Source organism: Varroa jacobsoni, unplaced genomic scaffold, assembly GCF_002532875.2.
Source record: "Varroa jacobsoni isolate VJ856 unplaced genomic scaffold, vjacob_1.0 scaffold_90, whole genome shotgun sequence".
Classification (NCBI taxonomy): Eukaryota; Metazoa; Arthropoda; class Arachnida; order Mesostigmata; family Varroidae; genus Varroa; species Varroa jacobsoni.
The window spans coordinates 95,389-110,757 of NW_019212992.1; the positions used below are offsets into that span (position 1 = coordinate 95,389).

The 15,369-nt window shown below is 40.1% G+C and overlaps 1 protein-coding gene across 9 annotated transcripts in view; it reads left to right on the plus strand.

Annotated features, from left to right (window-relative positions):
• Nucleotides 1-15,369, plus strand: part of LOC111264007 (pyrokinin-1 receptor) — a 117,401-nt gene that overhangs the window by 71,519 nt on the left and 30,513 nt on the right. For all 9 annotated transcript variants that reach the window (XM_086969887.1, XM_022839597.1, XM_022839585.2 and 6 more), the window contains 2 exons: nucleotides 1,969-2,338; nucleotides 6,926-7,042. In XM_086969887.1, the coding sequence (XP_086826013.1) occupies nucleotides 2,110-2,338; nucleotides 6,926-7,042 (346 nt within the window). In that variant the 5' untranslated portion in view covers nucleotides 1,969-2,109. The remainder of the gene's footprint in view (nucleotides 1-1,968; nucleotides 2,339-6,925; nucleotides 7,043-15,369) is intronic.

Below are 15,369 nucleotides of genomic sequence, written 5' to 3' on the forward strand. Positions count from 1 at the left end.
TCGAATATCTTCAGCAAATATCTTCCAGCCAAAGGAAGACATTATTTAGCAAGCAGATATTTGCTAAGGGCCGAAGGTAGAAAGCGCTGGCACAGGTGTCGATTAGTCGGTCCTGAGCCGAAACGATGACGAAGACAGTGCTAAGGCAAATCGCTTCATGTAAATGGAATCATTCATTTACAGCTGTAAATTTATGGGGATAAAAAAAAAAAATAGACTGATACAACCGCAGACTCTCAACAAATATTTTACATCGAAAAGCCGTTAAGCTCTCTTTGAAACGGGTCGTTAGTGAGCTGCGCGATCACAGATGGTTCGTTACCATATCTGGGTCGCATATGACTTGCGAGCGGTAACAGCCAATTACCTGATACAGACAGTCAGCAGCTATTCGTTGATCGATACCTGGCTAGGATTTAGCACGTCCTTCACTCAGTTTCACGTTTAAGTGCTCTCTGTTAAGCTGTTTCCAGCGAAATAGGGTTGTACGTAGTGACGATTGGGTACAGACAATTTAGAAACGAAGTGATCCGTTCGTGCCATGAAGATATGCCCATATCTACGTAGATATGTGTGCTGGAATAGACCGCCTTTCCCAAACCGTTTCCATAATTCAAGTAGAAATGACTCTACCGTTATCGTCGTCGCGTTCTTCGCTATCTATCTCCCTCTTTTGCAGGTGCTCCGATTCTCTCCGAGATGCTCAAAGGTCAAAACTGACCGGCAACTATATACAATCAACGCTGCAAAAATTCACAATTAAACTTTGATTGAAACAACTTTGATGAAACACTTTTCAACGCATCCTAGCTTTGATATTTATATATACATCTTTATATCAGGTCCAAGCGATATTAACTTGGAGAATGCCTGCACGTATCAGGCGGCGTTTGAAGGCTTTTATAACGTAGATTGTTCTTCAAAAAAAATATTGAAGACAGGAGCCATTTTACAAAATCGTTATAAAAATAATTACTATAATGAAGATCTCGATATTAGCTTCGACCAAATCTATTTATTGAAACGTCGAGTCTCAAACAATGTTTCTTATTATAAGAAAGAACAGAACAAGCGTTGCCGTCATCACTGGCGTAATTCAATGCCAAAATTACGTTTAGCTTAGAGCGATGTCAGTAACGCCATACTTCACAGGAAAGCAGGATAAATTATCGCGGTTATTATTGATATAGGTAATGAATATACGAAAGAAAGTTGCCACGGCTGACAAATTTTACCTTAAACATCTATAATACCCGCCAGGGTAGCATAATAAGAGTGTCTATAATGGAAAAAAAGATATTTAAACACTTTAGCTTATTTGAAGATATCAAAAAGATATTGCCTCTACATCTGCTGAACTCATCCAAATGCAGTGTAACAACCTGGATATGATTCATTTACCCTGCGAAGACCTTTCCGACGTTCGATAGCCCACGCGATAAACAAAAGCATAAATGTTTGAACTCCATTGTTTCATAGTATTGTTTAGCCATTCATACAGTTTTAACGGCTTATTATTCACACACACACACACACACACACACACACATAGTCCTACCTTGCTTCGATTTATATAGCACCAAAAGTGCGTACCAATTGATTTCCGCGCAAAAGTACCTAGGTCCATTTTGGATAAAATTCAGAAAGCCCGTTCTCTATGAAAAATAAGTAACAGAATTCTAGCGGCAGCAATATGTGCCGAAATGGACCTAAGCGTTTTGTCCGGGAAGCTTAAACTTGTTTGCGTTTGTTGTCGTTTTCGGCTACCTTCTGAGCGCTTCTGCATGATCTTTTCAAGATAATTTGCCAGACTGTTGGAGGCACTATATAGAATTCGAAATCGTAAACGAACTTCGACTGCCACTCTCGGGAACAGTTCATATTTGTCTCCATTATATTACACGATACGTACGCTTCACCGCTCTCTAACTCAGCCTTACGTTTTTCTCCTATTCGACTTAATTGCAGAGTGACACGTGATCGATCGCTAGAAGACGAATAGTTTCAGTACAAGACACAACTCAATAACGCCGTGCTCGTACGCGAGCACAGCGGTAGCGTTGTGTCGAGACGAGGCTCGTCTCCAACGCAGCAGAGCTTAGTGATGTGATGTTTGGTGATCCGTCCAGTGAAATGGGCGGCGGCGGCGTCGATGGGGCGGATCTGGGTTCGCCGGCCAAGGGGACAAGCGGCAATGTAACTGCCCTCGGAGGTCTCGTAGCCCCCAAATTGGGTGACGACATCGATGCTTACCTTTTTACCGTTCTCGGACCGAGGGCTCTGCCACTCGCCTGGCTAATTCCTCTCACAGCTATCTACACGTTCATCTTTATCACTGGTGAGTTCGTGACAAAAAAAACATAATTAATGTCAAGCTCAGCCATAGTTTAAACAGAAAACATGGGTTCGTTAGTATGTACGTACGTATTATCGATATATAGTAAAGTACAAACTCGGTACAAATCAATGTGTTCTGTACATCTAATGACAATTGGGTTGCAACAATTTTCCGCTACGTAACGTTCGCCGACATTAACGAGATTTGAAAGGATTCGTACTGGTGGTCAAGACGGAAGATTTGTAGTCGTAAAAGATATCAGAGATAGAGGAGTGCGTGCTCTGGACATTGCTGAACACTTATCGATGAACGACATTATTGCCCACAAGCAAAACACGGATGTTTCCGTTCAAACAAACTGTCACGGGCATTTGACCTATATTAAATGCTGGCTAAATATGGATCATCTCAAAAGGCGAAGGGTGTTTGTTTTCACGGGTAGCGCCATATAGTCCAGGTCATGTGATGGAATGCAAGCTCCAGCAATTTATCCTCGCGTTTACTTAAATACACTTGGACAAGGGGCAAGTTACGTTGCGCTAACCTTTTCGGATGTAAACTTTTTACGTCTCATTCGTGTGCCATGAACTTGCTAGTTTCTCACGACGCAAGGGTCGTTTCTTCTCTGTTTTTGCTAATTTCCATAGCAGTTGATATTATATCGATATATAAACTGGCCTATTTGCCTCGAATGATTAACTAAATTGTCGAAAATCAAGAGACGCAATATTAGCCTTCTAGAGGTTTTTTCTTTCTTTCATTCTTTTTTTTTTTTTTTTTTTTTTTTTTTGTTCGTTCCTCTACAGCGCAGTAAACAGCTAAATAAGGCTAGAACTCGACAGCCAGTTAGTTGGTGTGCTTGTACAATGTCTCTGCATATACATCGCGATGAATAAAGTTACTATACCGTCTAAGCGAATGTCGAAATTTTGGTCGATGTAAAAATGTCTTGGTAATGCTGGTAACGCTTTGAGAGAGAGCTCTTTAAACATCGACGCCTATCCTATATATATATATATATATATATTATATTTTTTTTCTTACAAGATTGCAACAACATTGTAATGATTGCCCCTTCTAAAAATCATGCTTCTTTTTAACTTTTATCCGTCTTCTTAATAATGATTAAACCTGCGTTTCAGAAAACTTTTACCAGCAACTGCATCTTGTGATTTCCTCACTGGTCGTTTGAATGCTTTTGGGAAAAGATTCACATAGGGACTTTTATTTAATTATATCTATATACATTCCGATTCACAGAATCCCTTTATATATAAGCTTGTGTAACGTACAAGAGTGGAGGTAACGTAAAGAGCGATTACATAATATATAAACTTTAGTTTTCGCAGTGATATTTGGGCAAGCTTCTGTACTGTTCAGGAACAAACAGATTCATCTGAACGATGAGACAGAATATGCTCAACTAGACAAAATCAATATATTGTTCTATTAAAAATCTGCCTATCTATTAAAAATTCTAAATAAAAACTCTATATTTTTTATTAATTAATTATGTGACAAATTGCTACTTTCAAAAAGCTCGAAAATGACTCGTACATCGAGCAAATGATCGACAATGGCATTCACTTAACACACGGCCCTATTGTCATACATACATACATACATACATACATACATACATACATATGTACGTACGTATATGATATATAACAAATATATGGGTCGTATTTACTTGTTTCCTTTCATAGTATGGTACAATCTAGCTTTCATCGCCAAATGCCAAAATACACGACGAACGTTTGGGAGGTTAACATTATAGCTGTACGACCAAAGTTTACTCAGTCCGAACATGGTCTTTTATTATAGTCAACAATTGTTGAAGGCATTCTGTTCCACTGGGTCTACTTGAGCAGCCGGTAGTTTTATGGCCGAGACCTTTTTTCAGCTTAACAAGCTTCAGTGGTTTCAAACTACAATACATTTTTTTTTTTACGTTTACCTTCTACTATATCAGTTTCAGCTCTGTTTGTGTAGTTTATAAATCACTCGAAGAAAATTTCGATTTCTCTAGACTGAAATAAGCTAACGCCTTGTTTTTATTGGTAAGCCTTTATCAAGGCATGTTAACTCATGCACTGGTAAAGCTACGAGAATCGTTGGAGAATGCTGAAATTATCATCATTAGTGAAATTATGTCTTAATTTAGGAGCATTGGATTGGGTGAGCGTCAATTTTTCACACTTCTAAGTTGGTTGTTAGCTTTCTGAAGTAGATGACTGAGATAGACACACATGTGCTCCAGATGCGTTTTTTCAAAAGGCTGAAACACATATTAACAAAAATTTCGTCTACCTTACGAATCCATTTCACGATTGAGAGCAGCATCCAATTTCGGCCCTTTCGAATCAATTGAACGGTGACCAAAAGCGTACGAGCTCGACAAATCGCAAAAACTTCGTTGTTTTTTAATCAGCTGTTTTCCCCGTAATCGAAATTACGTTTATGTATCACTTGTATTCCACACTCTTTGGTCACACAATTTATATTTAAAAAGTTGCTCAAGAAGATAGTATACATTGGTTTTTGACGCGTCACATCCCTCTATTGTTGTTGGTATTGCATTTTCTCATTCAGTGTTCATTTCCAACACGGTCAGAGCTGGGTCAAAACGCAAAAAAAAAAAGCAAAAACGCGGTCTTTGAGTAAAAAATTATTACATAAAGTATGAGCGGGCTTCATTTAAGGTGCTTTCAAGACGTTGCGGTTACGTGTAGACAGCTCGTTGACTGCTGCGTCGCCATAATGGTGACGATTGGCCTAAAGAACGTGTGTCTAGGACACACGTCAGTCCTTACATACGATTTCGTACTGATAGGAATTCATAGTGCGGCAGTTCGTCGTAGTCGAGGTCGATCGTTGAATCGGTGGCATGCGGAACTATACTCTGGCATGGCTTCGTTATAGTTTGTAGTAGGTAAATGCCACTCACGGCTGCTTGGCGAGAATGGTCCATTGTGCGACATGCGAAAAATTAGGCTATATCTACACCTTTCAGGGAACGGTAATTTCTCGCGTTGGGCATTTTTGCGCTCAATGAAATGCAAGCATACGCATAAACCAGTCGTATAAATTGCTCAGTAACGTCAGAAAGCTCTGGCCAATTTCTGACCGGTAGCTCTATGACTATTTATAGCTTGTACTACGACACCATGATGGAAGCCTAGGGAACACATGCTAATAAATGACGTCTGTGCAGATGATTTACTAGCAATCGCCCGCTGACCCGCTTGCCTCCTATGTTAGTTTGGGACTTTGGGACAATGAAACGATTTCATTTTAGCTCAAGTTAGGGGGTATTATGAAGGTCTTGGGCTCACTTAGTCACTGTATAATTGCATGACTCATAAAATACTACATGTACAATAGAAACGGTCTTGTTCGTTGTTAGGTTAAATTCGAAAATTTCGATGTCCCACTGTTCTCCTTTATGGGCCGCCCGGGTCGGGTTCTCAGCGGCAAATGAATTAACGTTTTACTCCATGCCAAGTAAGTTCTATCGCTCGAATAATCGTCACTTTGTAGTAGTACTAAATTAGTAGCGTTAGAACGTCTTTCTTTAGTGAATATCACAGTTTCACTTACTGAATTTATGCTAACTTAATGCACACGTGTGTCTGTTGCGAAATTTACTATAATAAAATCTCAGTAAAACCGTATGTGTTCCCATACTATCTAAACCTCGCCGAGTGTCTATCTGATATATATATATATATATATAGATATAGATATTTATAGATACGATTATTTTGGTTTCCATCATTCCATAAGAAAGTGTTTACGTCTTTTTTACATTTATCGCTAGCTGATATATGACTATACATATTCAGGTATACGTACTTGATATATATGAGTTTGTTGTATGAATTTATTTTTGTTTGCCGGCTGAGAGCAGTATTTAGGATTCGTAGATTCGATTGAAGTCCTGTTATACAGGTCGATGACCCAGGAATTTGGGTCAATTCGTGTGTACGAGCTGGTTATTTAATTTCGTTAGTTCATATAGTGTATAGTGAAATGGCGTTATTTCGAAATTGCTCGGAACGTTTGCTGTTTTTGGGAAACTGAGCTATAGACGGGTGTTGCAATGTCTCTCATATCGCCAAGACTCCAGTGGGTGCATTGAGGCTACACGAGCAGTCGAAGACGCCTGAGTTGAAATCAAAAATGAGGTCACTATCATTTGGACCCTCTATTGAGATGCTACATGTACATCACTGGGCATTCGCTAAGCAAACGAGCATCCAGCCGTTCGATTCATGTTTGCTACCCTACCGTTATTTCACCATCATCATCTCTATGAATTTAGCCTTACGTTGTTGTGTTGCTTTTTGAAAATCCCAATCAAAAATTCTTCAAGAGGATAAGAATCGGACGTCTAATGAATTACACCTCAGTGTTGAATCGTTCGGTAAGAAGAAGTACGCTTTTTTCGAAAATGCGGTTCGTACGCTTCGTCTCCGAGCGTCGTCTCTCATGGCTACCGTTACTAACAGAAATAATAACAAGAATGATAGTGATGATTTTTAGATTAGAAATAATCGAGTCGGGATGATTGTGATATTCCAGGTATCGTTGGCAACGTATGCACGTGTATGGTAATTGCGTTGAATACGTACATGCAGACAGCTACGAACTGTTATCTATTCAACTTGGCCATCGCAGATATGCTCACACTACTATGTGGTACGTGGCTTGTTTTCTACTTGTCGCTCAGTTATGATTTGCTTTACCCTTAGAGCTAGTCGAGGGAACAATAGACTACGAACGTAAATACCGCCTATTGCTCCCGTCGACCTTATGCTACAGTAGGCTCCCTTTTCGGCGGCGGACTCTGTGCAAAGCTGGCAACGATTGTACAAGGCTGATACGCGTCCTTACAACTGTTGGCAGAGCTCTCCGCGCTTTACGACGGGTTCGATAAGATCATACGATTTCCTCATAGATTGCTACTTCATCTTTGCGCTTTTTTCTGTAATGGGAAAATTGGCTTTCTATACTGGAAACCGTTCCTTTGGCCAAGAATTTTTCCAGTTGCTTCAGTTCTAAATGTCAGCTATCTACGCAGCTGCATTTGACCAACAGGAACATAATCAAATGATTGACCTTAGCATATTTGAGAATCGTCGACATGTTTGCCCATCGCGGCCGGAGCCTTTCATACGGTGTAACGTAATACTACATTCCGTACAGGCTAACGTGGTAGCGTCATTGCTTGATTACTAGGCGTGCGAGTTCAGCTTCGAATACTTTTCCCTTCACATAATACTCATCTTCGAGTGAAGATATTTTGGTCATCGATTGAAGACAGTACAACTGGCTATCATATTGATGTCGAGCCCGTAGGCTTTGTCCCGGTATAGAGAATAATAAATACTTTACTCTGACAAACATCTGATCTCTGTGTGAAACGCATACCACGGTCACTCTGTACGTTTCCGACAAGCTTCTATTTGGTACACCATTTTTAGAGTTATCCACCCAACCAATTTACCACCCCGTTTACTCACCCCACCGTGCACTGTCTGGGCTTCTGGGAGCGCGACGTATAAATGGTGAATGTTGAAATTTCACTGTAATTTACTAAAGAAGAATTTCATCTGGTAAAGGTCTGCGAAAAAAAAGTGAAAAGTTAGCCAATATCTATAGTCTCGAAATGTTTATGGAAAATTGAACATTCAACGATTATCGTAGACGTAACAATCCGATGTAGCTCGTAGTTACGTGGATAATGATGATTGGTTAGCTTCTGGCGGTCACCCCTCTCATAATAATTATTATATAATAATATTATATAATAATTATTATATAAAAGTAATCCCCAATCGTCTCAAGTGTCTCTCGAGATATTTCATCTGTTTTGGTTTTAATAAGCGCCAGGAGGCAGTTCATTAAAATAGCATTGTAATAAAGTGATAAGAGCAAAACATGTACTGATATTTTACTGTATTGCTATATGGTACCCTTTATAGACGTTCGTAGATGCTTAGAACTTTCCCTTTGAAGACTCGTTGACTTTACGAGTTCGAGCGCGTTCAGATCAAATGTACGCCTGAAGGCTCCTTTTGACACTGGAATAAGACTTCTCAGGGTTATCCGAAAACGGTCAAAAATAAATCCTGACAAATGCTTTGGCTGAACCGAACATAATACGGTCTTTTTTGAAAGGCAAATTTCTGCGCGGAAGCGGACGAAGCTTATCAGTAATAGGGGTCTCTTTATTGTACGTTCCTCTAAAAAAAGCAGGTTCTATTCGTCAACTGTATAGGTGAACGGGATCTCCGGTTAGAATAGGGAAAAAAAAGGAAAAGTCTTTTTTAACTTACAAATAGTGGCTGAAAAAATTAGAGATAGAGGGCTCAAATTCCGTTGTGCGGTGCCGTAGCGTGGCAACATGTATTAAACACGGAGGGCTCTTAATTTATATTTAATTAACAATATTAGGACTCTAATAGTAGAAACTTATGCACGCAGACACTCCGCTCTTTAAAACTAATCTATCGATGACGTCCTAGCGCTGGACGTCCTGTAAGGTTTGTAATATAGCATTTAAAGCTAGGTTCGTTAGTGTTGAATAGAAAGAAAACCTACGAGTCATATAGGAAAGCTATGTGGATGTGGTTCGAGGTTTCCCCGTTTTGCTGCACGGCTGATGCTATGACCTGGAACGTTTTGGGTAAATGCAGCACTTCAAAGAAATAATTTTGTGCCGATTATCATTTTTTAAAATCTGTATATCGCATGAGTGTTAGCCTTCCTAATAGCTATCTGGATGAAAGACCTATTGCGAACTGGTAGACGCATTCTTTGTAAATGATTTTCTCATAATAAGACAAAAATATAGTGGAACCTCTATGGACGTAGTCATCTGATTTAGCAGACGTGCCGTAATCGTATTTATACCTAATTTTAAGTAAAGTACATCTTTTTTACGACCCAGAATGACCTTCTCTAAAATTGTTTACGCTTGCCCTGTCTAATATTATAACTGGAAAAAGATTCTGTCAACAATTAATTTGGTGCAGTTCATCTATTTCTAGTTAAACCCCTCTGTCTCCCCTAGAGATAGCGGGCTAACGACAGATCTTCGTTAAATTTACAATACAATGAGTACGGTCACTGGGGATCACACGTGATGACGGCGGTCGACATTATTAACAGGGGCCATTTTTTTAGCGCGAAATGCCACGACTTCGCCTGCTTAACGGCAGTACAGAACGTACATTCCAAAACAGCCATTAACTAGCAAAAATGATAAAATTTAATTTCGTAAAAAGTAGGAGTAAATCATTACATTGTTAGCTCAAACCGTCAAAGTAGCGTCTGCGGGGTCGTTTATCTCATTAATCGCGCATGTGCGATAAAAGTTACGCGCAGTGTTTCGTCGTCATGGCCGTAAATAATGTACGTTGAACGCAAACAACGCGACGTGAAAGGCTTCCGAACGCTTGTTAAGGTACGTTTGACCCATTTCAATACTAGCCACTTGATGCCATACGAACACTTTGATTATATAATAGATAAACGCTTTGCCAAATGGCCTTAGTTTATCTAAAGGTCTTTTCATCTGTGTAACGTGACAAGGGAGAACCATATATGGTGAAAATATTCAAGTTACTCGAATGCTTTCGAAATGAAAACCACAAGCGAGTTTATGCGCTCGTTCCTATTGTCATGATAGCCCAGCCCGACGAGCTTAGTCCCCGGCGTAAATCGAAAACGACGTTCGCCAAATGCCCTTGCAGGGCATACGGCCCCTTGCCTACCTCGATCCATTCCGCATAACTTCACCTAGTTCAGTGTCAGTCACAAAAACCAGTTTATGTATACAATGTTTCAGGTCATGAACTATATTCGGGATCGTTTTACACCCTCTGTTCGTTACATGAGCCCACAGAAAAAGATAGAGATAACTTAGGTCACAAAATCAATCGATCAAACAACGAGGTTTCAAGTAAATTGATTGTGTTCTGTGCAGTATCGTAAGTTGTTTATGCAGTCCGTAACCCCTGCTGGCCTAATTTTGTTTGCGACAGTGCATTAGCCTTTAAACACCGTGATCGATCGTCTAATTTTCCGTTCGCCAAATGTCGCCTCGATCCTGTAAACACGCCCGGGACATTACAGTAGTAAATTCCTTATTCCATTAGCAAGTTTTTATGGTAAACAATCGTTGCTGTAAATTGCAGTTGTATCTAACTACAAACAGCATATCGCGCTAGACACTCTGCTTGCCATTGCTTATTTACCTGCATAGTCAATAAACGGAATGGACCGTAGACCTTCAGCCCATACTATATATAGGGTGTTCGATCTGGTTGTTTATATCTAGACTCTGCCCCTCGACTATTATCGATGATGCTATTGGACGCGTGGGTCCATTATATACCGGAACTAGACAACAGAATGAAGGTAAAAACAGCAACAACAATAAAAATATAACTGTCTTTGCTAATCCTACTTAAACATTAAATGTTTGCTATCAAAGCCAAATCTACGCTCCTATATATATATATATATATATATCATTGATCTTCTAGAAAAAGGGAAGCTTAAACTGGCCGGTTATAGTGCAATATATTGCAAATACTGTTTTTTTCTAGTTATTGTGTGCTTTAGAGTTTATTAGCATGCTTACGGTCGTTTATGGACAGGGGTCCTATAAGGTAAAAATGACATATTATCGATGGCCATTGATTTACATCTCATAGTTTCTCCAGCTAGACACACTCCGAACGCCTTTTCTTACGAGGACGTTTACGCACTGAGACCATTGGGTGTAGATTCAAGTAACGTTAGCAGTGACGTGTGTAACAATCGCCAGGTTTTGTGGGATGACATTGTTGCGTCCAAGCTTCACGAACATGAAATTTCTTTGGCGATCGCAGGAGCACCAGAGAAGGGGTGGGCTTATTTTGCCGAACGATGCACCACTGGCAGGCGATGCAGAATAAATAATACAACTTCTCCAACGGTCCTCGTCCTACACGCTCGTTTCCTATTTTGCCTTTTTTCACTGCGCACACCCGTGGTAATGATACAGGCAATATCTGTTCGAAGGCTCCACCAGAGGCAGATCCTATTCTCTATCCCTTTGCGACAGGCACATTCACTAATAACATCCTAGCCGATTTAAACGGGGCCTCCCACAACATCCCATACTAACAACGCCTTATCCTATGACACAACTGCATTTCGATGTTCCCAACGGGCGTAATGGTCCCTGCATCTAAATACAGAATTTAAAATTAGCTCAACAATATGTAATCGCAAAAAAAAAAACAATTATTAGAACTAACAATGTAATGCTACTATAATATAATAAAACCTTGAAAAATAACATATGAAGCAATTGAAGAACTGGCTGTTCTATTGCTCTTCAGGCTAACGTGTCCCCGACATCATCCCTGCACGATTTCATACAAGTTCACCCTAAAGATAGCTTCATGCCTCAGAACATCTCAGAGCTTGCATGCGAGTGTTTTCAATACGTAATTTCTGATACCTAACGTATTAGATTTAGTAGCGGCTAGATACGCATGTCAACCTTCTACTTTAAGCGGGCATCGAAAACGTACTGAAGAATTGTCCTCGGTCATTCATCGTAGCGAGACGCCCATCCGCCCCTTGCGAAGGCTAATTTAGGCCCGATTGAAGCCTCACCATTTTGTGAAATCAAGCAAGAGGATAAATCAAGGCTATGCATCAACGACAGTAGAGACATTCGATTTGTCTATACGACAACTGCTGTTATCTAGCTTTTGTGGCCTGCTTAGCCTGCCAGGATCCGCCATCGCATTAACGGCCACCCCATGAGCATGTACCCAAATAGGACGTACGCTTAAAGTACAAAGAGTTGAAAAGGTCAAAGGTATTTCGTATGTCATCTTTTCGTTACGGTAAATATGTGATGGAGATGGCAGATTGGTGCTAACTTTCACCGTGGCGGCCTCTGTACAGCTGCAATATAGTAAACTACGGTGACTATCGGTTTTGGCTATGATAAAAACGTATATGGCATGGATACAATGGAATTACGTGGTACCGTCGCGGTGGATATCTTTGAATTTGAATACGTACAATTAGCGCTTGGTCTACGCAGATGCTTAGTGTTGCGTCTCAGCAGTTTGCCTGCGGCGGTAACTGTTGCCGGTAGCGTTTCTTTGCTTCGATTACCCACTGCTGACGCAGTTACGCGTGTCTGAACAGAACAAGTTTTTACATTAGTGCTAGTTGTGTGGAAAAGTTACCACTTTAAAGTATCAATATTAGATCTGAGGAATGTTTACTATTACGGAAAGAAACCTGCCATATGTGTTGATATAATTCATATCTATAATAAAAGCAATTTGTATTAGTTTTTTTCATTTATCTGATAAAGGCTTAACTAGAATATATGGAATGAAGTACTTGACATTCTGAGGAAGGGGTGGTAGCATAAATAATAATAATATATAATCATAATAGCCGTATCGTGAGTGGTAATTCTTCATTGGCCACATAACGGAAAGGAAACAAAAGCATTTGCAATGTACAGCATGTGCGCCTAATGTCTATATGCATTAACCCGAGTTACCAGCATTTTCAATGACAAATTGGCCTGTAAATGAACTTACATTCTCAGAAGTAAGCGTCCGATATTTTCATGACGTAGTTGGTGGCCTTACACCCTTGCAGTTGTAGGCGGACCTGACAGATAGCCCCAGTCACTGAGGATTCAGTAACTGTCAGGCAGATGTATGTGTGTTCATACATTTCATCCTGGTCACAGGCTAAGGGGCAATCTAAATCGACGCACGTAGCAGGTAGGAGCTTACTTGTAGGACCGGTCCTCACCTGATACATATATCGATTTTATACATGGTGAAAATTTTCCGCCTTATTCCAGTCAGGACAGAGGAATAACAACTGGTCGGCCAATTTGTCGACTCGCATAATGCTCTATTCAGGCGCCATTTGACCTTGGATTAGGTAAATTCATCTATCGAAATAACATATAATCCTAAATATATAGAAGACATAATGAAGCACTTCATTAACCACTGTTAATATAACGTGTAGTAAATAAAACAGCGTGTGCGATCATCAATATGCCAAGTAGACGATACTGATTAGCTATATTGCTTCAATAATTTACTCACTGGCGAGTGCCAGTCTGCTTACGATAGCCGGGCGTCTTACAGGAGAGATGACAGCAGCTGTGGCGTATCGCACGATGAACTTTTGGTCCTTCTACGTGCCGTCGGCTATCGCAGGAGTCTCCTAGATGACTGAATCCAGGACAGTCGTCTTGTTGTCGTACACCCTGATACATTGACGATATGCTACAATCATACTCAAATCGAATCTCTTTTTTCTTGAGCTCTCACACAAGGGGTCATGTATCATACAATCGAGTACGAGTATACAGAAACGGTCGCTTCACTCTGTTAGTTGCTTTATAGCTACATATTTCCACATAAATATCAGCCCGTATGAAACGGTGAGACAGAAGGCGGTAGGTGTATCTGCAGACAGGTCAGGGGACCTTCGGAATGCTGATACGTTTGTAGTTCTCTTCAGAAGACGCTTGCTAAAAGAACCTGCATAGTCATCTCAGACACGGGCCGGCCTTAAGCAATGTAAAGATTTATTAAAAATGAAAACGACTAATGCTAATTAATACAAGCTCATCGGCGTAGCGAAAAGTATTTGCTTGTCGGCAGCCCTTCCTGATCGTGGCAGGTAAATCATCACGGCAATCAGAGGGCACGGAACGCTGCAATGGATTCGGTGCAGTGTTTCGTGCCGGATAACGTGCAGCTGCAGTAGCTTGGCTAGGAGGTTCGAACTATGTTATGCCATTCACTGTGGTTTGATTCTTTCATTGTATGCCCCCGATAAATTCGAGAAAATTCCGCGGGGCACCTATCCTATTAGGTTTATATAGGATAGCTATTTGAATAACCGTATCGAACGGTGCTTCGAAATCGTCAGGCAAAATGACTGCATAGTATAGTTATACGTGAAGCTCGTACTTGCTGCGAACCGATAAAGGCGACAATTATATTGTTTGTGAGGTGTGTCAATAGTAGTCTGTAAATTAAAGCATTGGGCAGCTGATCCGCGAACGGCAACGCCAACCGGAGAAAAGCTTTTTTTTCAGTATGTCACCCTGGTCTCAGCTACATCCATAGGGCTGTTTTTGCCAAATTTTCGACTGATTATCAATTTTCGTTTTTGATCTTCCAGAAGAAGAATATGTATCTGGCGTCAATGCGACCTGATGATGTCACGCGGATGGGTTCTCAATAATGATATCTTGTCTGTGCCTTGATTACTTTGAATTGTACACCTGATACATCATTATTAGCGCATGAAAGAGTATTTATTTTCCCGAATAATATATTACTATACTATCTATATCGGGTTGCTGTGCATGTACATGGTTAAATTTGTTGACCTGAATGATCCTTTTCTGTCGTGAAGAATGAAGAGAGAGTACGGTTAAGCACCTTAGATTTTTCTCTTTCACATCACCAGTGGATCACGGTGCAGAAGTGGTCGTTCTTGTTTTTTGAGATCGTTGTCGTTCGTGCAATTATTTACGTCTCCAACGGCTGTTCGGCAGCGTTTCCATTGCATTTAAAGTAATTTATTAGAAAAAAAAAAAGCTTCTTCTACAGTGAAGCGCTCAAGGTCTCAGATACACCAAACAAACAGGTTATCGACCTTTCGTCCGTATGCTCAAATACATTCACCGTTCATTAGAGTCCCATTGACCTTCACATGTTCTTTTTTGTTTTAATTGTTTTCAGTATTCAATGATTTCATGAATAGTACCTTTGTATTTATAGAAATAATAAATCGGAGTATAGATATACTCCGATTCGGACTTTAGATATAAAGTCCGAATTTCATATAAAATTTAATCGTATAGACAAAGACAACACAAAAGCAGGTAAAGGGCTTCATGGCGGTATTGCGGTTTCAGCGATAAGGAAAAATAGGAAAAAACTAACATTTGAACAATT